We start from the raw sequence: 25,740 nt of genomic DNA on the forward strand, positions 1-25,740 counted from the left end.
ATTCTTCACGCCATGATTTCTTACAGTTTCCCAGATGACTTCTGCTGTGAGTTTATTCCATTAAGTGCTCGTGTGTGACCGGAGCAACAGAGTCACTTAGGAGATTCTGTGTATGAGATAGTTTCAGTAACAATGATCTGTAATCCCAAATATCGTCCCTAGAGTGGATTTATCTCTTGTGATGGGATTGGAACCTTTTTGTATCTCTTTAATGTTTATTTAGTCAGATTGTGTTAATGTGCGTGGAGGTAAAATGCTGTTTTTCTAAGCTCATCGGACATTTTTAAACTTCTTCAATATCATATTTATTTGCTATTTTCTCATAATTAAATCTAAATAAAATGTATTTTGACATATTTCCACAGTGGTTGATTGAATCGTTTACTTCTGCAGGGCGAGAACAAACTGAGTGTGTGTTCGCAGGATTACAACATTGTGCTTAAGTGCTAAAGTTTTTTCCAACTTGGACCAAAGATTCTACCTGTAAACGTGTCAATCACACTGTTTCAGACGCAACTCGTGGTCGACTGCTGAGCCAAAGGTCAGGTTCAGAAAATATTGTTGTTATAGCACAACCGTCAAGTCAATTCATGAGATAAAAGTGTAAATATGCACAAAATCTGGTGTTAAAATTGTACGAAACAGCAAAAAACTAAGTTAGAATTTTCTTCAGGCTTGGCCCAGAACATCTACATGTAAAATTGGGCGTGGCTTGTAGGAAAGAATGCAGAGAGACACAAGGAATCCAGGGGGAAAAGGTTTAGATTCTGTGACTTTCGGTTCAAAAGTGTAAAAGTTAAACATCTAAGTTCGATCAGGCCGACTGTCTGGACCTTAACCACCATCAACCTGCCTCACATTACAACTGACGGATGGATGGACAGACAGACAGAAGGCCAGCGATGACATCACACCTGCTCAGCTTCGAGCGGATGTGAAAGAAGCAGAGAGAAGACATTTAATGAGGAGGAATGATAGTGACAGAAAGGAGTTGGACGTTTTCCATGGTGGGAAGAGTAAAGTGACACAGGTAGGCTGTATGAAGTGACGCAGAGACGTAAAGTGCTTCAAGTTGTCAAGGAAAGATTCTCTACAAATAAATCCTTAACATACTAAACATTAGGATGGATAGGAAGGGAAACGGTTCAGAGAGAGAGAAAACAACAGAGGTCGAAAAAATAGAACTCTCTCTCCTATTTCCTCTCATTTTCTGAGGAAAAAAGCTTTCAAAATGATTTATAAATAACATTTGTATTCATTCTGTTTGTGATTTCTAAACCTCCAAACTGACTTACTTTTTTTATTCACCAAGTATTTCTTTTATGGTTCATCATCATGACAGACTACAAAGATTAAGCTCTCTACAAACTTTGCCCTAAATGTGATTGGCTGCCCAGATGCTCCGTTACTTCAGTGGAACATTAAAAATATTAAAAACTGGGTTTGAGTTCAAGTAAACAATAGAGCAAAGCACTGAGGGCTAACTGCAATTAATGCGGCAGCGTTCTATCACAAGGTCTATCTATCACACACACACACACACACACAGTTTCAAATTATCTATTATATCTATTATAAAGCTGCTGTGTTTGCCTGCAGGAAAGTAGAAACACACTGATTTACACTGAAAACAGAATAGCAGCAGTGTGTATCTGTTGCCCCGCCCCCTTGTTTCCCTACCTGTGTTGTTGTTGTTGTTGCTGTTGTTGTTCCTGTGTGGGCGTGGCTACCTGTTTCGTGTTCCCGCCATCTGATACCCTTTAACCATCCATTCCATTCCTCACCAGTTGAAGCGTTTCCGCTCCAGCTCCTCCATCCATTCTGCGTCAGATTGTTCCGTCAGTTACGCGGTGCTTGTGTTCGGCTCGATCCTGGTTCTTTGAGAGTCTTTCTATGGTTCCGTGTCTCCGGTGTCTGTTCCTGTCTCTCCCCGGGTGCCGCTCTCTTCTCCTGCGCACCTGCTCCGGTGTTCTTCCGGCTTGGTTGGTTGGAGATTAGAACCAATAAAACCTCAGCAATCCAACTCGCCTCTGTTCGTCACGTGGTTTTGTGTCCACATACTTATGTCCGCCGAGAACGATCGGGATTATGATACAACTGCGCTTTCTAATGATAACACTGAAAATAAAACAGAACATGATTTTTAATGGGGCAAACTAATTCTGACAATTCTACAAAGAGCTGTGATGTGAGAACAAGGAGGTGAGCAGAGAACAGAGAGGTCTGAGCTCTCATTGATTAGATTTTGCATGATTTCTGTGTAGTAGTATTCCATTCCAAAATAATAAAAAAATACACATTGCATTGCTGCTGAAATCTTAAAGTCCCAATTATTGATCAAACACATATGCTGAAGAATCTCTGAATAAACCCCTCATGTGTGTCAGCTCATATCAGTGAAATCCATCATTTGGTTTGTTGCCATGGTACATATGAGTGTGAATTTAAGCTTTTACCTAAAATTGTCACAGGCTATTACAGTGTGTGTGTCATTAACTGTGAAAACACCTGAGTGGTTTAAACAAGCAGGGGTATAAAACCAGATAAACACATTACCACCATCGCTGCTTCTCCATATTAATAATAAAAAAAACCTCATTCATGTGCCGAGGCATCAGAAGCCTCCACAGTCAAGATTACCTGCATTTCTGTGTAGTATAAGTCTAAAGTGCAGTGAATGTAACAGTAAATTGTGGCATTGTGATTACTGCCCAGCATCCATCACATCATATCTGCCTGAAATCATGCCTCAGACACAACGTAAGACTTTCATCTATAGGTCTCCAGTCAATCTGTAAACCCTATTGAACATGGAAGCTGAGCTGCTCCATCACAATACGCTGGACGGCTGCAGAGCTGAGATTTTCGAGACAGCATGTGAAAATTGGGTGTCTGCCGCGGCATGTGAGGGTCTTCACATGACGGCGGTGCTGTTTTTAGATGGCTGACGAGCAGCTGACGCACATCAAGAAGCACTCTGCTCCCCCCCGCCCCCCACCCCTAAAACAACCCAGAGCGCCCTGGAAGCTGCACCAAAATAGACTCAAGCTGTCTAGGTGCTGCTATTTGTGGTGAACTCTTTCAGAGCAAAACAGTTGAGCTCTTCTTCTGCAGCCCTGCTCAGGGGAGATGAGTCAACAGGAGCCTGGGTATAGGTGCAGCTTTGTGCTTTAGAGATGATAGATGTTGCACAAAACAGCCTTTAACTCTGAATTTGATCCTGGTCTTGGTGGTGAAGTGTCAATCCTTACAATCAAGTCACTCAAAAATATGTTACACTCCTCATATTAGTGGCAGCCAGGATCCTTTTCACTTAATTTAAGGGAAAACTTTAACTGTAGCCAATCCTAATATTACAGTCTGACACATACACAAAACACAAACCACACCCCAGGACTCAGAGCAGAGGTGAGCAGGTGAGTTATTCTGTCTGCCTCAGGCTCGTGGCCCTGAGCTGCAGGTTGTTCAGTCACACCAGGAGCCTGTACACAGTCAAAGTGCAAATTGATTTGGGATTCAAGTTTGAATAGATGCATGATCAAACTTCAAACCAAACTCGGCTCTGACACGCCATTTAACATTACACATTAATCGCACATAACACGTGTTCAGAGAGGAATCATGTGAAAGCTTACTGACGGCTGGCTCAGGTGCTTTCATGTCATTTACATTTTTATTCCATGTTTTATTTACATTAACACATTACAGTCGTGTGAGATGAGAGACATGAATGGACTCATGGATGATGTCACGGTTGTTAGTGACACACACACACACACACACACACACACACACACACACACACACACACATCACTTTGAGCACACGTTGAAGAAGCATAACCAATACATCATACATGAATCATACAGCACCATATCATGTAAGACAGAATGAAGGGGAAACTTTTGTTCTAAATTTCAGTATTTGGCACGATCACTTTTCTCATTGCTCCAGTTCTTTCTATTTTTGTTGTGTACACAGGTTTGTGCTTTTTGCATGTGTGTGCTTTTGGTTGAGGGTTCAGTCAGTAATGTTTACTTACTGCTGTCGACTTCTTCACTTCAGCATTTTAACTTCTCACTCGGTTCCACTCAACGTGGAGAGAGAGAGAGTTTGGATATGGAGAAAGAGGAGAAACGGAACAATTAAGTTGTGCAAACTGAAGGTCAGTCTATTGGCCTCTCAGTCTAAACTTAATCAGCATTAGCAGCACTGTAATCATCACTGCTGCACCGGTGAGCTCATAGGTTAAGTGTGTGTCTGCTCTGCGACCTCGTCCGGTGCCGTGTTTGTGATTGTGTTTATAATGAAAACTCACTGGGGAGCGCCAGAGCCCCAGAAAGGGAAACTAAATTTGGCCTCTCAATTTGGAGCTGAACTGACAGCTCTGCGTCAGTGTGTGCTTTGTCTCGTTCAGCAGGGTTTAATTACCAGACCCAGAGCGCCTGGGGACAAGAATCCACACACCAGGTGCACGCATATCATTACTGTGGTTCACCCCTTATGGAGATCAGAGGCATGATGATGAAGACACTGATGGGCCATGTCTTCATCACATCTATGCTCAGGAGAGAGGACAGCATTTATACTAATGTCACTAAAAATAAATAAAATAAATAAAATAAATAAAATAAATAAAATAAATAAAATAAAATAAAATAAAATAAAATAAAATAAAATAAAATAAAATAAAATAAAATAAAATATATATTAGATTGAGTGCAGTTTACAGGCTTTCCATAGAAAATAAGAAATGTAACAAACTCCATGATATCTCTCACATGACCAACAATTGATTGTGAGACATTGGGTCAGCGGACACAGATACACAGATACCCAATTAAAGCAGTGAGCTGTGAGCTGGACCGGCATCTACCTGCAGGTTTCAGGCTTTGTGGTAGTTAACCATGACTAAGCCCTTCAGCTGAGGGTCAATAAGCCTAAAGTTAATGATGGGCTCTGGCTGCAGTGGCTCCTGGGCCTCTGGGCCTGTGTGTGGGTGACCCATCTGGGAATGACGTGCAGCAAGGGCCCTCATCTGGATTCAAGCCTGAGAGGCTAGGTTGAGGTCAGCACCCATAACTGTGTGTTACAGCCCGGCAGGTACTTCTTAATTGTTTGTTTACAGTATATATCCAACATTTCCATTTCATTTATCCCAAAACAAGTTCATCCAGGATTACATCATTATCATAAGCACAAGACAATTTGCTTCATTTAACTCTTAACATGAGCTATCAAATAAAACTATTTCATTTGGATTCCTTTGAAAATGTACAAGAATCTGCTTTTTTTTTAATATCTCAACTAAAAAATGATATCCAATGGTCACCAAATAAAAGTATGTACATGCTGTTTACACTGTTTACCTGTATTTATTTGTTTGGTCAATATGGCCTGTTTGACATGAATGACCATAATGCTAAAATGAATGAAACGCTGCTACCACTACTATTTGCTATAGATTAGACATGTTTACAACATCTAATCACAATTGTTTTCACATTTAGTAGCATTTCCATTATAGGTATAGGAGCTACTGTATATTATGATATTGATACATAAACGGTCATAACTCAGTGGGCAGGAGTCTGCTTCAAGTGAACTTTTGCACAATTCCTCCTTGAACAAAGCTCTAACATTCTCAGGCAGGATGTCAATGCCAAGCAATTAAAAGAACACATTTAGAGAGATATATAGCTTAGTTGTTCTTTGCTGTCTCAGTGATTTTAGTTAATAATGGGCTTATGGTGACTCTGTGCTTCAGTCCTCTTGTGTCCAAAGCCAAAACAAAGCAGACAACAAGCACACAGAAGCAAATAACCATGAAATGAGAAAATTTCTCTGGCTTGTAGAGCGAAACATCAGTGTGACTTTGGTGCCATGCAGTGAGTGACAATCATCATCTCTGCACTGCTGATTAGACCAAACATTCTACATAACGCACACCAACACTTACCACATCTGTCTGCATCCTGCTGGACTGAGTAGATGGATTCCAGAGGGAGTTCAGTTAAAGTTAATGTTTCAGTATTAGACAAACATTACTGGTACAAATGAAAAATAACAGAACAGATATTTAGAAGCATGTAAGTGATGAAAGTGAATGAGAATGGGGGCTCATTAGAGAGCAAACCAGCTCAGAGTGTTGTGAATCATCACAAACAAATGTGTCTGTGCCCCTGGATCCCTCACATTGTTATTTGTCTTATGTCATAAGATATGCAAATATTACACTTATACAAGTGCAAATTTGGAGAGTTAAGCAAAGAGAAACCAGCTGAGGTAGAACCCTGATTATCTCCAACAGCATGTGGGGGAGCGCAGGAGAATGATTGACAGTGAGTACAGAAATAGTGAAGCTAAAGATACCCAGAGTCGTCTCGACATGATGCAAAGTTTCCAGATTGTTTGTCTGTGAAATGATCGTTCTCACTAGATTATCTACAGTTTGCCATAAATAATAAACTGAGACTTTACAGAGCAACCTGGGGGTTAAGAGAAGAGCAATAAGGTGGAAACAAAACACAACAGTCAGACATGAAGAACGCTCAGATCTCTAGGCTTACATTACATTACATTACGATCATTTGGCAGACGCTTTTATCCAAAGCGACTTACTAGGCTGCTGCATCTCACACCAGACTTCTTATTCCTATCACACTGTGATCACAATGCATCGGTACATGGAGAGAAGGAGAACATGAGTAAATCAGATATGTGACAGAGATGGAGATCAAAGCTACGTGCCGCTTTCCTACAGAGCTTAAAGGCATCTAAAGTCCAGATGGAGAACGATTCCACCACAGAGAACACAGAGCGAGAGATAGAGACATCACTGGAGGTAATGAGAGAGGAACAGAGGATGTTTGATATTTACTGTAGCCTTCTTTAGCCCCGCCTACTTGTACCATTTCCACTAGTTCACTTTTGTTATGTAGTCAACAGCAAAGGGCTTGAGAATCATCTACAACTAAAACTCAGTGCAGCATTTTACACTTTTAAACTCCCCTCTGTGCTTATATGTGTGATTGAAACAGCATGGATTAAAGGGTTAAACATTATTGGAAAGCTCTGGTTTTGTTTATTAGTTTACAGATACAGTCTTACATGAACAGAGCTCTGCACTCAAACCTGAAAGTCAAACATGTTTTCAGATTTGATACCAAACATGAAAACAGCTGACATGACCTCATCCCAACTTTATTATTGTTTTTGTTCCAAAGATCAAAGACATAATTCAGTCCATTCATAAACCACAACCCAACATTTATGATATTTACAGAGATCAATCAAACATTTTGACACACTTACGTGCAAAGACTTTACTAAAAGCTTCTGATTGATTGATTGATGAACAGTAATCACAGTTCTTAGATCAGTGTGAGTAAATTGTTGTGTTACAGCAGTAAGAAGCAACCAGAAACAAATATGATGTCATCAGAATGTGAAGAAAAGACAAAGTAAAGAGGGAAGATCAGCTGATCCTTTGTACTTTAGTTCCCTTAAACCACAGAAACGTTTCATGTAAACTCCTGCAGGTTAGGCAGAGTGACTGACAGCTGAGATTATCAGAGGGCCCGAGTTTGTACCATCATGATTACGCCTAGGATTGAAGTATGGGAGGAGCTTATGAGTGAAGGAGCAGCCAGTGAAGGAGAAGATCAGAGCTGCAGCATCCACGTCATAGAAGGAGACCAGACCCTCCTCATAGTCCACAAACACGCCCACCTTCTCTGGCTTTGACTCCAGACTCAGAGGGACAGGAGAGTCATCACAAGCTTTGTACTTATCTACATTCCTCAACACTACAGCCCAGTAACCTTCCTGAGGGCTCAGTGTGATGGGTCCCTTCCTCTCGCTCGTCTCTCTGGTCACTCCTAAAGTCCACTCTGTCTTTCCTTTGACCTGAACCTCAAAGTAAAATCTTCCAGAGGAGAAACTCTGCTTTGCTAAAACACAACCACATGTTTCAAATCTCTGTGGGTTGTCTGGGAGATTCTTCCTCACATCACCACAGTAAACTTGTTTCTCATCATCAGACAGGATAAGTAGAGGATGAGCTGTATCAGGATCCAGAGTCACGTCCACTGCAAACTGCTGGATCCTCCTCAGCTCCACCTTCTTCAGCAGCTTCTTCACCTCCTTACTGAAGGTCTCCTCCAGCTGAGCCACAGCTTTCACCACACTCCCCTCATGTGACCTTTGATGGACTCTGACCTGTGTCCAGTCCTTGGTGGGAGGAGCAGAGCTGATGGATGAGAAGCTCTGGAGGAGGTGGAGGTGATCTTCAGAGAGTAGGAGCTTCTCCACATCAGCAGTTCTCTCTCTCTGCCCAGAGAGTTCCTGCTGCAGCTCCTTGATGAGGTCTTCAGTCTGTTTCTCTGTGCTCCTCTGCTTCTCCTCCATGGTCTTCCTGAAGTCGGCCTGGATTTTCTCCACAAGCTGCTTCAGAGCGGTGAAGACCTGATCTCCATCTGCTCTCTCTCTGTCTGCAGCTTCCCTGCTGAGCTTTGCTGACTGTTTCATCTCCTGGATCTTCAGTAGTGTCAGCTGGATCTTCTGCTGAAGTTCAGCCACCATCTTCTCCAGCTCAGACTTCGTTCCTTCATATTCTTCTTCCAGAGGAACAAACTCATGGTTCTTGTGGTCTAAAACAGGACAGTGTGAGCACACACAGGTCTGGTCGGTCTTGCAGAAGAGCTCCAGAGGTTTCTTGTGCTTCTTACACATCCTGTCCTCCAGGTTGTCCACAGGATGGATCACCTGGTGTGATCTCAGGCGTGCTGCTGTCAGATGAGGCTCCAGATGAGTCTCACAGTAGGAGGCCTCACACTTCAGGCAGGACTTGATGGCCTTTAGTTTGGTTCCAGTGCAGACGTCACACTGAACTTCTCCTAGTTTGGCAGCTGGTTCCTCTGATCTTCTGCTGGCTTCCTTTTGAGTCGACTGTCTGAACTCAGCGGCCATCTGAGATATGAACGTGTTGACCTTCAGCTCAGGTCTTGTGTAGAAAGTGTCTTCACACAGAGGACACACACACTGGACGTTACTGTCCCAGTGTTTAGTGATGCAGCTTTTGCAGAAGTTGTGTCCACATGGTGTGGAGACTGGATCAGTGAAGACCTCCAGACAGATGGAGCACAGGAACTGATCTTCAGACAGCAGACAGCTGGCAGCAGACATGTCTACAAACTGAGAACAGACGAGAACATGAGTGAAAACATCTCTGGAGACACAAACACTGATTGTTGAGCAGGATGAAGAGTCTGGAAGTCTTAAAGCTCCTGAAGTTCATGTCAGAGTGAAACAGGAGAGACGACTTTGTTCTTGATGGATATTATGAGCAGACTGGGGTTTGTTCCTCGAAAATGAGGGTCCGCCCTCAGCTTCATGAGGATTGATTGTGTATTGATCAGGACATGAAGCTTTTGTCCCTTTAGTTCTATTCAGACTGTTTAACTTGATAGTTTCTCTTTTCACTCTGGAGCTGAACTTTGCCTTTTAATGAGGTCACCATGACTACAGGCTGCACTCACTTCACTTCCTGTTGCTGATGGTGCGGCTCAGTGCTGAGACTCACTCACGAACCTTAACACACACTTCCTGACGCTCTTTTCTTGCTCTTACGGTAAAAACTGCCGTGTGTTTACAAACACCAACGTGTGTGAACCAGAGCCAAGCCTTTAAGACTGAAGCAGTGAAGTGAGACGTGTGAGAGCAGCTCAGCCTGGACCTCATGCTGCTGCTGAAACTGACAAGATTCTGTCTGCACTCACCAGAGTTTGGCTGAGACGCTGCAGAGACACTGCAGAGACAAACTTGGACGAACTTCTGATCCTCTGGCTTCTCTTCTGCTTCAGTCGAGGCTCTGCTGGACTCTGACTGACTGACTTTCGTTCAGGTATATGAAGTTGCAGCTTCTGCTTCCTCCTCCTCCTCCTCCTCCTGTAGCTGTTGTTGCTCCTCCTCCTCCTCCTCCTCCTGTAGCTGTTGTTGCTGCTTCTCTTCCTCCTGCAGGTTTGGAGGAAGGTTCTTCCTTTTTACAGACTTACACACGATGCAAAGTTTCTGGATTGTTTGTGTGTGAAATGATCGTTCTCTCTAACTGTTGCTCACTTTTGAAATGAGGCCACTCAAGAGTGTAGTTTTGAAAGTTTACTTAACAATCTGCAGGATCTGTAAGACATTGAATACAATCAGCACTGCACCTCAGCTCACTGTCTTAAGATAAGAGATAAGATAAGATAATCTTTTATTCGTCCCACAACGAGGAAATTCACACGTTACAGACGCAAAGTGGATAGTGCAAAGCAATAAAGGGCATTAAGATAAAAATAAGAGCCTGTTTATTATATTAAGCTGTGCTTGTTCCAGACTTAATGTTTAAGCTAAACTTAAGTATGTTTCCATATGAAAAGGTTGATCATCATATATCTGGAGAGAAGGGAAAACATGCACAATTGTAGTCCATTTATCAAGAAATATGAATTCAGGCCCGCAACTTAGTCCCATTTTTTTATTTTTGCCCACTGTGTGTTTGAGTTTGACGCCCCTGGTGTAGGAAGAAAAGGAAATGGGAGATTTAAAACATGGGAATGAACCTGACATACAAATATTGATATTTTATATGTTTATCTCGTGTTAAATGTCTAATTAAGTCTAACAAAGTGTCACAGCTGGTAACTTTGATAAGAAAGAAACACTTTATTTTGATCCCCGAAGGGAAATTGTTATATCCATTTGACTTGAGTGACAAGAAATAACCAGGCATTATCGAGGGCAGCTAAAGGGATGGCGCAGGTTTAGGCAGCTGTGTTAAACTGTTTGGCTCATAAATATAAATGCTTATTTGCCAGGTTTTCGAATAACAAGTTGAGTTTTAAGTCGCCAGTAGAGTTGAAACATCGTGTTTGCAGCTACTCAGCACATCATGGTGGAGTTAATAAGACCGTAAAGACGCTGTTACCGATGTCGCACAGAAAGGAGCGTTGCGCTGCTGTCACCTCCATGTTTAGCAGGAATGAAGTGACAAACAACAACAAGACACACTCAGGGCGCGAGCGGGGTCACAGCAAAGGATTGTGGGAGATGGGGTTCTTGGGTTTCCTGGACCTGCTGAGTCCAGTTTCTATTTTAGGTTTTCAGTGCAGAGTATTAAGTAAATACCACCTGTAATCTACTGTAACACTATAATTAACTCCATATTTTGTTCTTTGCCTTGTTGTTCATAGATTCACCAAAGTAAAAGCATTAATCCCACAGCCTTCAAAAGTAAAAGAGCAAAAGGGTGTGGTTTGATTTGTTTTGAACTTTCTTTAGTTCAGTGGAAATCTATGATTTGCTTTAAGCGGACAGTGTAAACAACTATGATAATACATAAACTGGTTCTTTGCTTGATTGTTTCCATTGTACAGAGAGCCTGGTTTGTGTGTTTGTAGATACATTGATGATTCACTTGTTAAATTCCACCTGTTCCATAAAGCTGGATATGGTTCTTCAATCTTTTAAGCACTCTGAAATAAACAAAACAGTCAATCAAGCAAAGGCCAGGATCTGTTTTAATGTTTTCTTCTTTTTGTCTTACTTTGCAGTACAGAAATCATTTGAGCCCAGCATGTTATTACAATTCTTTCAAACATGATCCAGGTTATCACAGGGCTCCATCAAGTCAATACTGCTGCAGTACACATTTGGTCCTCCTAAAGCGATTACAGTCAACCAAATTCCCCTAACCTTGGGTCTGCCATTATTTTGCATAATACAGGACTAATAAAGAACACGTTTCCCCCTGATGCATTAGAATTTCTCAAACTGTTGAAAATAGGTTTATTGGTTGAATGTATTCTGGACTATACTCTCCCAGGTGACACGGCTTACATTGTAGTTCCTAAGTATGTGCTGGAGACGAAACATTTAGGGAGTCAAAGCCATAGATTAATCTCACCCCCCCACCAAAATAATGTAAAAGCCTTGACCTCAGCTGAAGTGACCCCTGACATGGTTGTGGTGTTTGGTGTGGGCATGAACATGCAAAAAGACAGACTGACTAAACCAACGCACTTTTCTCTCACTCACTGGATAAGAAAAGAAACCTGTGGAACATGTACATATTACATATCTCCCACTTCTGGTTTCTGTACAGTAGAATCTGCTGACGAGGGGAAAAACTAAAAGGACACACACGCACACGCGCAGTTGTGACTGATTTAGTTTGGCATCTTTGGACTATGCATCTATATAATTATGATGTTGTACAAAAATGTTGGGTGGTAGTTGGACAAAGCAGCGGTCAGTCCAACATCCATATGAATTATTAGAAAAAACGTAGCTCCTCCGTGCTTATATGTGTGATTGAAACAGCATGGATTAAAGGGTTAAACATGATTGGAAAGCTCTGGTTTTGTTTATTAGATTACAGATACAGTCTTACATGAACAGAGCTCTGCACTCAAACCTGAAAGTCAAACATGTTTTCAGATTTGATACCAAACATGAAAACAGCTGACATGACCTCATCCCAACTTTATTATTGTTTTTGTTCCAAAGATCAAAGACAGAATTCAGTCTATTCATAAACCACAACCCAACATTTGTGATATTTACAGAGATCAATCAAACCTTTTGATTGATCACACTTACATGCAAAGACTTTACTCAAAGCTTCTGATTGATTGATTGATGAACAGTAATCACAGTTCTTAGATCAGTGTGAGTAAATTGTTGTGTTACAGCAGTAAGAAGCAACCAGAAACAAATATGATGTCATCAGAATGTGAAGAAAAGACAAAGTAAAGAGGGAAGATCAGCTGATCCTTTGTACTTTAGTTCCCTTAAACCACAGAAACGTTTCATGTAAACTCCTGCAGGTTAGGCAGAGTGACTGACAGCTGAGATGATCAGAGGGGCGGAGTTTCTACCATCATGATGAAGCCTAGGACTGAAGTATGGGAGGAGCTTATGAGTGAAGGAGCAGCCAGTGAAGGAGAAGATCAGAGCTGCAGCATCCACGTCATAGAAGGAGACCAGACCCTCCTCATAGTCCACAAACACGCCCACCTTCTCTGGCTCTGACTCCAGACTCAGAGGGACAGGAAGGACATCACAAGCTTCATACCCATCTACATTCCTCAACCCTACATTCCAGTAACCTTCCTGAGGGCTCAGTGTGAAGAGTCCCTTCCTCTTGCTCGTCTCTCTGGTCACTCCTAAACTCCACTCTGTCTTTCCTTTGACCTGAACCTCAAAGTAAAATCTTCCAGAGGAGAAACTCTGCTTTGCTAAAACACTAACATATCGATCAAATCTCTGTGGGTTGTCTGGGAGCTTCTTCCTCACATCACCAAGATAAACTTGTTTCTCATTATCAGTCAGGATGAGGTTAGGATGAGCTGTATCAGGATCCAGAGTCACGTCCACTGCAAACTGCTGGATCCTCCTCAGCTCCACCTTCAGCAGCTTCTTCACCTCCTTACTGATGGTCTCCTCCAGCTGAGCCACAGCTTTCACCACACTCCCCTCATGTGACCTTTGATGGACTCTGGCCTGTGTCCAGTCCTTGGTGGGAGGAGCAGAGCTGATGGATGAGAAGCTCTGGAGGAGGTGGAGGTGATCTTCAGAGAGTAGGAGCTTCTCCACATCAGCAGTTCTCTCTCTCTGCCCAGAGAGTTCCCGCTGCAGCTCCTTGATGAGGTCTTCAGTCTGTTTCTGTGTGCTCCTCTGCTTCTCCTCCATGGTCTTCCTGAAGTCGGCCTGGATTTTCTCCACAAGCTGCTTCAGAGCGGTGAAGACCTGATCTCCATCTGCTCTCTCTCTGTCTGCAGCTTCCCTGCTGAGCTTTGCTGACTGTTTCATCTCCTGGATCTTCAGTAGTGTCAGCTGGATCTTCTGCTGAAGTTCAGCCACCAACTTCTCCAGCTCAGACTTCGTTCCTTCATATTCTTCTTCCAGAGGAACAAACTCATGGTTCTTGTGGTCTAAAACAGGACAGAGTGAGCACACACAGGTCTGGTCGGTCCTGCAGAAGAGCTCCAGAGGTTTCTTGTGCTTCTTACACATCCTGTCCTCCAGGTTGTCCACAGGATGGATCAGCTGGTGTGATCTCAGGCATGCTGCTGTCAGATGAGGCTCCAGATGAGTCTCACAGTAGGAGGCCTCACACTTCAGGCAGGACTTGATGGCCTTTAGTTTGGTTCCAGTGCAGAAGTCACACTGAACTCCTCCTGGTTTGGCAGCTGGTTCCTCTGATCTTCTGCTGGCTTCCTTTTGAGTCGACTGTCTGAACTCAGCGGCCATCTGAGATATGAACGTGTTGATCTTCATCTCAGGTCTTGTGTAGAAAGTGTCTTTACACAGAGGACACACACACTGGACGTTACTGTCCCAGTATTGAGTGATGCAGCTTTTGCAGAAGCTGTGTCCACATGGTGTAGAGACTGGATCAGTGAAGACCTCCAGACAGATGGAGCACAGGAACTGATCTTCAGACAGCAGACAGCTGGCAGCAGACATGTCTACAAACTGAGAACAGACGAGAACATGCGTGAAAACATCTCTGGAGACACAAACACTGATTGTTGAGCAGGATGAAGAGTCTGGAAGTCTTAAAGCTCCTGAAGTTCATGTCAGAGTGAAACAGGAGAGACGACTTTGTTCTTGATGGATATTATGAGCAGACTGGGGTTTGTCCTGAGGGGGCGCTCAAGGAAACGTCATGAAAAGACTTCAGGCTCAGCTTCAGGCTCAGCTGCATGAGGATTGATTGTGTATTGATCAGGACATGAAGCTTTTGTCTCTTTAGTTCTATTCAGACTGTTTAACTTTAAAGTTTCCCTTTTCACTCTGGAGCTGAGCTTTGCCCTTTAATGAGGTCACCATGACTACAGGCTGCACTCACTTCACTTCCTGTTGCCGTGGGTGCAGCTCAGTGCTGAGACTCACTGACGCAGCTTAACACACACTTCCTGACGCTCTTTTCTTGCTCTGACGGTAAAAACTGCCGTGTGTTTACAAACACCAACGTGTGTGAACCAGAGCCAAGCCTTTAAGACTGAAGCAGTGAAGTGAGACGTGTGAGAGCAGCTCAGCCTGGACCTCATGCTGCTGCTGAAACTGACAAGATTCTGTCTGCACTCACCAGAGTTTGGCTGAGACGCTGCAGAGACGCTGCAGAGACAAACTTGGACAAACTTCTGATCCTCCGGCTTCTCTTCTGCTTCAGTCGAGGCTCTGCTGGACTCTGACTGACTGACTTTCGTTTCAGGAATATGATGTTGCAGCTTCTGCTTCCTCCTCTCGTGTTGCTCCTCCTCCTCCTCCTCCTGTAGCTGTTGTTGCTCCTCCTCCTCCTCCTCCTCCTCCTGTAGCTGTTGTTGCTCCTCCTCCTCCTCCTCCTCCTGTAGCTGTTGTTGCTGCTTCTCTTCCTCCTGCAGGTTTGGAGGAAGGTTCTTCCTTTTTACAGACTTACACACGATGCAAAGTTTCTGGATTGTTTGTGTGTGAAATGATCGTTCTCTCTAACTGTTGCTCACTTTTGAAATGAGGCCACTCAAGTGTGTAGTTTTGAAAGTTTACTTAACAATCTGCAGGATCTGTAAGACATTGAATACAATCAGCACTGCACCTCAGCTCACTGTCTTAAGTTAAGAGATAAGATAAGATAATCTTTTATTCGTCCCACAACGGGGAAATTCACATGTTACAGCAGCAAAGTGGATAGTGCAAAGCAATAAAGGGCATTAAGATAAAATAAGAGCCTGTTTATTATATTAAGCTGTGCTTGTTCCAGACTTAATGTTTAAGCTAAACTTAAGTATGTTTCCATATGAAAAAGTTGATCATCATATATCTGGAGAGAAGTGAAAACATGCACAACTGTAGACCATTTATCAAGAAATATGAGTTCAGGCCCGCAACTTAGTCCCATTTTTTTATTTTTGCCCACTGTGTGTTTGAGTTTGACGCCCCTGGTGTAGGAAGAAAAGGAAATGGGAGATTTAAAACATGGGAATGAACCTGACATACAAATATTGATATTTTATATGTTTATCTCGTGTTAAATGTCTAATTAAGTCTAACAAAGTGTCACAGCTGGTAACTTCGATAAGAAATAAACACTTTATTTTGATCCCCGAAGCGAAATTGTTATATCCATTTGACTTGAGTGACAAGAAATAACCCGGCATTATCGAGGGCAGCTACAGGGATGGCGCAGTTTTAGGCAGCTGTGTTAAACTGTTTGCCTCGTAAATATAAATGCTTATTTGCCAGGTTTTCGAATAACAAGTTGAGTTTTAAGTCGCCAGTAGAGTTGAAACATCGTGTTTGCAGCTACTCAGCACATCATGGTGGAGTTAATAAGACCGTAAAGACGCTGTTACCGATGTCGCACAGAAAGGAGCGTCGCGCTGCTGTCACCTCCGTGTTTAGCAGGAATGAAGCGACAAACAACAACAAGACACACTCAGGGCGCGAGCGGGGTCACAGCAAAGGATTGTGGGAGATGGGGTTCTTAGGTTTCCTGGACCTGCTGTGTCCAGTTTCTATTTGAGGTTTTCAGTGCAGAGTATTAAGTAAATACCACCTGTAATCTACTGTAACACTATAATTAACTCCATATTTTGTTCTTTGCCTTGTTGTTCATAGATTCACCAAAGTAAAAGCATTAATCCCACACCCTTCAAGTAAAAGAGCAAAAGGGTGTGGTTTGATTTGTTTTGAACTTCCTTTAGTTCAGTGGAAATCTTTGATTTGCTTTAAGCGGACAGTGTAAACAACTATGATAATACATAAAGTGGTTCTTTGCTTGAATGTTTCCATTGTACAGAGAGCCTGGTGTGTGTGTGTGTGTGTGTGTGTGTGTGTGTGTTTGTAGATACATTGATGATTCACTTGTTAAATTCCACCTGTTCCATAAAGCTGGATATGGTTCTTCAATCTTTCAAGCACTCTGAAATAAACAAAACAGTCAATCAAGCAAAGGCCAGGATCTGTTTTAATGTTTTCTTCTTTTTGTCTTACTTTGCAGTACAGAAATCATTTGAGCCCAGGATGTTATTACAATTCTTTCAAACATGATCCAGGTTATCACAGGGCTCCATCAACTCAATACTGCTGCAGTACACATTTGGTCCTTCTAAAGCGATTACAGTCAACCAAATTCCCCTCACCTTGGGTCTGCCATTATTTTGCATAATACAGGACTAATAAAGAACACGTTTCCCCCTGATGCATTAGAATATCTCAAACTGTTGAAAATAGGTTTATTGGTTGAATGTATTCTGGACTATACTCTCCCAGGTGACACGGCTTACATTGTAGTTCCTAAGTATGTGCTGGAGACGAAACATTTAGGGAGTCAAAGCCAAACATTAATCTCACCCCCCCACCAAAATAATGTAAAAGCCTTGACCTCAGCTGAAGTGACCCCTGACATGGTTGTGGTGTTTGGTGTGGGCATGAACATGCAAGAAGACAGACTGACTAAACCAACGCACTTTCCTCTCACTCACTGGATAAGAAAAGAAACCTGTGGAGAAAATAACATGTACATATTACATATCTCCCACTTCTGCTTTCTGTACAGTAGAATCTGCTGACGAGGGGAAAACCTAAAAGGACACACACACACACACACACACGCACACGCACAGTTGTGACTGATTTAGTTTGGCATCTTTGGACTATGCATCTATGTAATTATGATGTTGTACAAAAATGTTGGGTGGTAGTTGGACAAAGCAGCGGTCAGTGCAACGTCCATATGAATTATTAGAAAAAACGTAGCTCCTCCGTGCTTATATGTGTGATTGAAACAGCATGGATTCAAGGGTGAAACATGATTGGAAAGCTCTGGTTTTGTTTATTAGATTACAGATACAGTCTTACATGAACAGAGCTCTGCACTCAAACCTGAAAGTCAAACATGTTTTCAGATTTGATACCAAACATGAAAACAGCTGACATGACCTCATCCCAACTTTATTATTGTTTTTGTTCCAAAGATCAAAGACAGAATTCAGTCCATTCATAAACCACAACCCAACATTTGTGATATTTACAGAGATCAATCAATCCTTTTGATTGATCACACTTACATGCAAAGACTTTACTCAAAGCTTCTGATTGATTTATTGATGAACAGTAATCACAGTTCTTAGATCAGTGTGAGTAAATTGTTGTGTTACAGCAGGAAGAAGCAACCAGAAACAAATATGATGTCATCAGAATGTGAAGAAAAGACAAAGTAAAGAGGGAAGATCAGCTGATCCTTTGTACTTTAGTTCCCTTAAACCACAGAAACGTTTCATGTAAACTCCTGCAGGTTAGGCAGAGTGACTGACAGCTGAGATGATCAGAGGGGCGGAGTTTCTACCATCATGATTACGCCTAGGATTGAAGAATGGGAGGAGCTTATGAGTGAAGGAGCAGCCAGTGAAGGAGAAGATCAGAGCTGCAGCATCCACGTCATAGAAGGAGACCAGACCCTCCTCATAGTCCACAAACACGCCCACCTTCTCTGGCTTTGACTCCAGACTCAGAGGGACAGGAGAGTCATCACAAGCTTTGTACTCATCTACATTCCTCAACCCTACAGTCCAGTAACCTTCCTGAGGCCTCAGTGTGATGAGTCCCTTCCTCTTGCTCGTCTCACTGGTCAATCCTAAAGTCCACTCTGTCTTTCCTTTGACCTGAACCTCAAAGTAAAATCTTCCAGAGGAGAAACTCTGCTTTGCTAAAACATTAACACATGGATCAAATCTCTGTGGGTTGTCTGGGAGATTCTTCCTCACATGACCACAGTAAACTTGTTTCTCATCATCAGACAGGATGAGTTTAGGATGAGCTGTATCAGGATCCAGAGTCACGTCCACTGCAAACTGCTGGATCCTCCTCAGCTCCACCTTCAGCAGCTTCTTCACCTCCTTACTGATGGTCTCCTCCAGCTGAGCCACAGCTTTCACCACACTCCCCTCATGTGACCTTTGATGGACTCTGACCTGTGTCCAGTCTTTGGTGGGAGGAGCAGAGCTGATGGATGAGAAGCTCTGGAGGAGGTGGAGATGATCTTCAGAGAGTAGGAGCTTCTTCACTTCAGCAGTTCTCTCTCTCTGCCCAGAGAGTTCCTGCTGCAGCTCCTTGATGAGGTCTTCAGTCTGTTTCTCTGTGCTCCTCTGCTTCTCCTCCATGGTCTTCCTGAAGTCGGCCTGGATTTTCTCCACAAGCTGCTTCAGAGCGGTGAAGACCTGATCTCCATCTGCTCTCTCTCTGTCTGCAGCTTCCCTGCTGAGCTTTGCTGACTGTTTCATCTCCTGGATCTTCAGTAGTGTCAGCTGGATCTTCTGCTGAAGTTCAGCTACCATCTTCTCCAGCTCAGACTTCTTTCCTTCATATTCTTCTTCCAGAGGAACAAACTCATGGTTCTTGTGGTCTAAAACAGGACAGATGAGGCACACACAGGTCTGGTCGGTCTTGCAGAAGAGCTCCAGAGGTTTCTTGTGCTTCTTACACATCCTGTCCTCCAGGTTGTCCACAGGATGGATCAGCTGGTGTGATCTCAGGCGTGCTGCTGTCAGATGAGGCTCCAGATGAGTCTCACAGTAGGAGGCCTCACACTTCAGGCAGGACTTGATGGCCTTTAGTTTGGTTCCAGTGCAGAAGTCACACTGAACTTCTCCTGGTTTGGCAGCTGGTTCCTCTGATCTTCTGCTGGCTTCCTTTTGAGTCGACTGTCTGAACTCAGCAGCCATCTGAGATACGAACGTGTTGATCTTCATCTCAGGTCTTGTGTAGAAAGTGTCTTTACACAGAGGACACACACACTGGACGTTCCTGTCCCAGTGTTGAGTGATGCAGCTTTTGCAGAAGCTGTGTCCACATGGTGTGGAGACTGGATCAGTGAAGACCTCCAGACAGATGGAGCACAGGAACTGATCTTCAGACAGCAGACAGCTGGCAGCAGACATGTCTACAAACTGAGAACAGACGAGAACATGAGTGAAAACATCTCTGGAGACACAAACACTGATTGTTGAGCAGGATGAAGAGTCTGGAAGTCTTAAAGCTCCTGAAGTTCATGTCAGAGTGAAACAGGAGAGACGACTTTGTTCTTGATGGATATTATGAGCAGACTGGGGTTTGTTCCTCGAAAATGATGGTCCGCCCTCAGCTTCATGAGGATTGATTGTGTATTGATCAGGACATGAAGCTTTTGTCTCTTTAGTTCTATTCAGACTGTTTAACTTTAAAGTTTCTCTTTTCACTCTGGAGCTGAACTTTGCCTTTTAATGAGGTCACCATGACTACAGGCTGCACTCACTTCACTTCCTGTTGCTGATGGTGCGGCTCAGTGCTGAGACTCACTCACGAAGCTTAACACACACTTCCTGACGCTCATTTCTTGCTCTAATGGTAAAAACTGCCGTGTGTTTACAAACACCAACGTGTGTGAACCAGAGCCAAGCCTTTAAGACTGAAGCAGTGAAGTGAGACATGTGAGAGCAGCTCAGCCTGGACCTCATGCTGCTGCTGAAACTGACAAGATTCTGTCTGCACTCACCAGAGTTTGGCTGAGACGCTGCAGAGACAAACTTGGACAGACTTCTGATCCTCTGGCTTCTCTTCTGCTTCAGTCGAGGCTCTGCTGGACTCTGACTGACTGACTTTCGTTTCAGGAATATGACGTTGCAGCTTCTGCTTCCTCCTCTCGTGTTGCTCCTCCTCCTCCTCCTCCTCCTGTAGCTGTTGTTGCTCCTCCTCCTCCTCGTCCTCCTGCTGTAGCTGTTGTTGCTGCTTCTCTTCCTCCTGTAGGTTTGGAGGAAGGTTCTTCCTTTTTACAGACTTACACACGATGCAAAGTTTCTGGATTGTTTGTCTGTGAAATGATCGTTCTCACTAGATTGTCTACAGTTTGCCATAAATGATAAACTGAGACTTTACAGAGCAACCTGGGGGTTAAGAGAAGAGCAATATGGTGGAAACATAACACAACAGTCATACATGAAGAACACTCAGATCTCTAGGCTTGGTCTCAACTCCCCTGCTAGGTTTCTAGGCTGCTGCTTCTCACACCAGACTTCTTATTCATATCACACTTTGGATGTTTGATGTTTGATGTTTGATATTTACTGTAGCCTTCTTTAGCCCTGCCTACTTGTACCATTTCCACTATTTCACTTTTGTTATGTAGTCAGCAGCAAAGGGCTTGAGAATCATCTACAACTAAAACTCAGTGCAGCATTTTACACTTTTAAACTTCCCTCTGTGCTTATATGTGTGATTGAAACAGCATGGATTAAAGGGTTTAACATTATTGGAAAGCTCTGGTTTGGTTTATTAGATTACAGATACAGTCTTACATGAACAGAGTTCTCCACTAAAACCTGCCACAGCAATAAATCAGTTTAATAAATCACTCCTCTCCTGAGTTTAATCCATCTGCACAGAGAACAATAAACAAAAGCTTTTGGCACTCTGGACCAAAGACCATCTGGGAACAAAAATCGTGATTGATAAATGGAGATTGACCCTTCAGGGTTTTTTGACATCTAAATCTATAAGGATTGATCACAATTGATTGATTATTTCAGGGGAATTCCCAGGGCTTGTAGCAGATAAAAACAAATAAACTGCTCTATGTGAAGCAGTGGTAAACCTTTAATAAGCCAGCGGGCCGATACAGAGCAGTGACATCATAAAGGGTCCCATCCATCATATTGGACTCAAACACTGCAGCCTCAAAGAGGAAGAGTTGGTGAAGACGGCAGAGAAGTTGCCCTCTGTTAAAAGATGCACTTAAATGACAATCAACTGAAATAATCTGAAAATATTCATATCAATCTGCATGCTTGTATCATATTGCATATTATATTCTATTATCATGTGCTCGGGTTACAAATTGAAAATAACAACTTACATTACAAAGATTTGCTTTTCTTTTCTCTGCACGATCATTGTCACCGCATTCTGCATTTAAAAGACAAAGAAAAAGTCAGGATCAAGGAGTGACAGAGGGAAACATGGATGTGAAGGGGCAGCACAGGGGAGCTGTCGATGGTGCTGGAGCTGAGCAGCCCCTGCCCCATGGTACGAGCCGAGGGCTGCTGGAGTTTCCCCCTGAGGCCCAAACATCCTGCTAGCTAGTGGACACTGGAACCAATTAATAGCAGCGTTGCACCTGCCTGTGCTGGTGATGGCCTCCACCTGATAGGGAGGCAGTATGGCTCACTCAGTGTCTGAAGTCTTACAGGGTTTAAGTCTCTCTATTCTCTCTGCTTCTCTTATACTGATTCCTCGAAAATGAGGGTATCAAATGGGAGCAGGAATTAAAGTCATTAGGACAATGGTAATGATGACAGTGTTATCAGGTTAAGTTGGGAAATTAGAATTAAAAACGTGACAAAAAGCCTTTATCTTACAGGACTTCTGTACATATTTTATGACAACTAATGTCCCTCAGTGGGCAATGTCTCATTAGTCTGTTGGAATAAGATTAGTTTCATCTAATTTAAACATTGAATGTTGTGTGTGTCTCATACTCTGTTTAAATGGGAGCAAACCTAATCTTTGAGTGGCAGGTCAATGACTGCAGGACATGTAGGTCATACACACACTTGGCCTACTGGTTGAGTTTTCTAAAGAAAAACGTGTCTTACATCCACATGTCTGATGTCTTAGGGGGCTGGATGGCAGCGTGTCAACACACACAGTGTGTAAACACGTGCAGCAGCCAGAGCGCTTTATGACTTCAGCTGTGCTGTGACCTACTTACCTGCATGGCCTGCTTTGTTTTACGTTAAAAATGGATGACACATAATCAAGAAATGTAGAGGACAGGGAAAAGGACAGGGAGGGAAGGAGGGAAGGAGGGAAGGAGGAAAGGAAGAGACATTTGAAGGCAGCAAGCCACTGAAACAGATTAAATCAATATTTCTTGAATATGTGTGTGTGTTTATGTTTGTGTGGGTGGGGGATATCAAATGTACCGTTGAGCCCCTCGCTGTGAAAGTGTGAAAAGGATAAGTTTCACACATTCCACAGAAACATGCAGCACGAGGAGTTATTTCTGTTTCTAAGCATCTGTCTATCAAATGATTTTCCCATGTGTGTGTGCATCTTCTCCTTCTCTGCTTGATTCTAGGTGTCTATAGAAAATAAGTCACGTCTGAGTGACATCATGTCCTAGATCCACCTTACAGACACAGAGCTGCATGCAGTATTTGAACCATTTGAATGTGATAACTTCAGAATCTTAATCTTCAACACGTTGCCTTTCAAGAACATTCTGTGAGTATAATTCGTAATGGCAGATCATTTATGAAGTATGAATAATTTCCAGTTATCCCCTTTATTACCCTTAGTAGGCCCTTTAGTGTCATTAGATAAAAGTAGATGAATGTCCATTTATCCTTCACACGTGTCTGATGTATTCACACTGGTTTGAACAATCCTGCCCCCTAGTGGTTCAAAGCAGCGCTGTAGTTTAGCTTCCTGCGCTCCAACCACAGTATATCAGAGAACATTCAGTAGAGACACAAAGACAACAATAAAACTCCTAAATTACACAAAATATATGTAATAATAAATGATGAAATGACTCATTTATTTTGATAGTAAAAAAATAAAATAAGGTCCCTTATAATGACAACTAATGATCACTTCAAATGAAGGTGTATAGTAATAGCCATGGTTCTGAGCCACATGACATGAATGTGATCAAGGGCTGTGTGCTTTAGCATGTGTGTGTCCTGTTGGAGGGAGATTATGCAGGAAAGCAAAGTAGCTTTGTACACCAGACTCAGAACTCAACTGATGTTTTGGATTTTGATGGTGATCGTCCTTCAGCGTTAAATTCACTTTGAATGGGGCCTTCTAACCGCGTTTAGACTAATATCCCACTTGGCATAAAGCCAGACTGTCTTTGACAATCAAATGTGCAGTCGGCAAATACCGCAGAGTGAGACTCCTATCCACGGGCTGGTCTGCTTCACTTCTATGTTGTGACTATCAAACATCCCCTTTTTCTATACAGCATAACCCTTGTTGCTACTTTCCCTTGGAGACAGTGTTTTGCAAAAATCCTACATAAGAGATGAATGGAAACTGAAGAGTCAGGCCTGCAGATGTGATCCCAGAAAATATACTGAATAATGGCCTATAAAGCTAGAAAGCCTTTTCCCTGTCCTCCATGACTGTCAGATACTTATTTACCAGTCAGCAATATGAATGACTAATCAATGTGTCCCCTTAAAAGATTGACTACCATTGTGTGTGTGTGTGTGTGTGTCATCAGCTCAGGCCCAACGTGTGTGTGTCAGTACAATTTTATGATTAGGACGTTTGAACTTAGAAGTTAATTTTATGGCAATATTTTCATAATTAATGGTTGTTTGATTTTATGATCATTTTAATATTTTGTCAGACATCATCAGCTGATCTCAGTTTCTTACTTTCGAGGATTTTCTACTTTAATCCGTTTGGAATATTTGGCTTGGTTGTTTTTTTTTTTAATCGGCGCTTTGGGCTCCTTAAATGTTTATGAACTCTATTATAATTAACTAATTTAGATAAAAAATTAAACATGCATCTCCTGCAGCTTAATTTCTTCCATCATCTTACCAAACATTCAAACAAAGAACTTCTTAGACTCCCCTTAGCCCAAACTTTATCTAGTCTAACCTGGTTAACTGTGTGTGTGTGTGTGTGTGTGTGTGTGTGTGTGTGTGTGTGTGTGTGTGTGTGTGTGTGTGTGTGTGTGTGTGTGTGTGTGTGTGTGCGTGCGTGCGTGCATGCGTGCGATGACACTTGTATTGGAGCCATTGGAAGGTCTCCATAATATGTCCTCAGTCGCATCAGACATCATTCTTCTGAAGATAATAAAATGGCTCCCTGTTCCAGATGTTGGAGAAGATTAAGCAGATAATGACTGCGACTGTGTGATAGGACATCTTGAGGGCTCGCAGTATTGGGAGATGAAAATTGTGGAAAACGTCTCAGAGGAAATCAGCAGAGACATCAATCGGGACCACAGTCACTCTACAAGAGGACAGTCAGAACAGACGTTTACTTGCTGATCAGGGTGATAAATCTGTTGCTCCATCAAGCTACATGCAGCCTGTGCGTCTGCCATATAAGGGCGTCTGCCATATAAGGGCGTCAGGGCACGTGGACATCTCTGGGACGAAATCAAAAGGAAAAACATGAGACCTGAGTCCATTTTAGGTGGGTTTGTGCTGTCAGGGATCACTAGGAGAGCAGGAGGGTGAGGACTCAATCTCAGGCCACACAGGAATAAAGAAAAAAGAAAGAAGTCCTGCATTAAATCCAATAATCCAAACAGTTCAAAGCAAAAATGCATAAATGATCGAAATGGGAGAAAAGGGAGGGATAAATACTTCAAACATCACAAAAAAAGAAAACTGACCAGCAGCAAAGAAACACACAAGACACAGGAAACACATTGGACCAATATCACAGAGAAACAACGAAACAGGAGCCGTAACACTGGTCAACGATGACAACGAACTGACAAGGAACAATATAAAACAGGAAGCTTGGCTATAGGAGATGAATGAGGGAATTAGGATCAGGAGTGTGGGAGGAGAGGGGAGTGATTGGTAGACATACAGACTGGATGCATATCACAGTGAAGTGACTGGAGCTCTGTCAAAGGTCAGGGGGCGGCGAGGAGAGTCCACATCGACTGTTTCTACCTGGTCGCTGCATTATTAATGAGGACATTCT

At 42.8% G+C, this 25,740-nt stretch overlaps 2 protein-coding genes across 2 annotated transcripts; both read right to left on the bottom strand.

Moving 5' to 3' along the window:
* Positions 1–7,088: 7,088 nt before the first annotated feature.
* LOC143013714 (E3 ubiquitin-protein ligase TRIM39-like) lies at positions 7,089–9,930 on the bottom strand. Its single transcript, XM_076167374.1, has 2 exons — positions 9,780–9,930; positions 7,089–9,195 (listed from the first exon to the last, which is right to left on the bottom strand). Exon 2 carries the CDS (start codon positions 9,184–9,186, stop codon positions 7,543–7,545), a length of 1,644 nt encoding a protein of 547 aa, XP_076023489.1. The 5' UTR covers positions 9,187–9,195; positions 9,780–9,930; the 3' UTR covers positions 7,089–7,542.
* A 1,613-nt stretch (positions 9,931–11,543) lies between these two features.
* Positions 11,544–20,681, bottom strand: LOC143013748 (uncharacterized). The gene is made up of 4 exons (XM_076167419.1): positions 20,558–20,681; positions 18,333–19,973; positions 15,137–15,310; positions 11,544–14,520 (listed from the first exon to the last, which is right to left on the bottom strand). Exons 2-4 carry the CDS (start codon positions 19,962–19,964, stop codon positions 12,871–12,873), a joined length of 3,456 nt encoding a protein of 1,151 aa, XP_076023534.1. The 5' UTR covers positions 19,965–19,973; positions 20,558–20,681; the 3' UTR covers positions 11,544–12,870.
* Positions 20,682–25,740: the final 5,059 nt, after the last annotated feature.

The sequence above is a fragment of the Genypterus blacodes genome, unplaced genomic scaffold (assembly GCF_046128005.1).
Source record: "Genypterus blacodes isolate CSIRO-AG114 ecotype Tasmania unplaced genomic scaffold, CSIRO-AGI_Gbla_v1 ptg000158l_1, whole genome shotgun sequence".
NCBI lineage: Eukaryota > Metazoa > Chordata > Actinopteri > Ophidiiformes > Ophidiidae > Genypterus > Genypterus blacodes.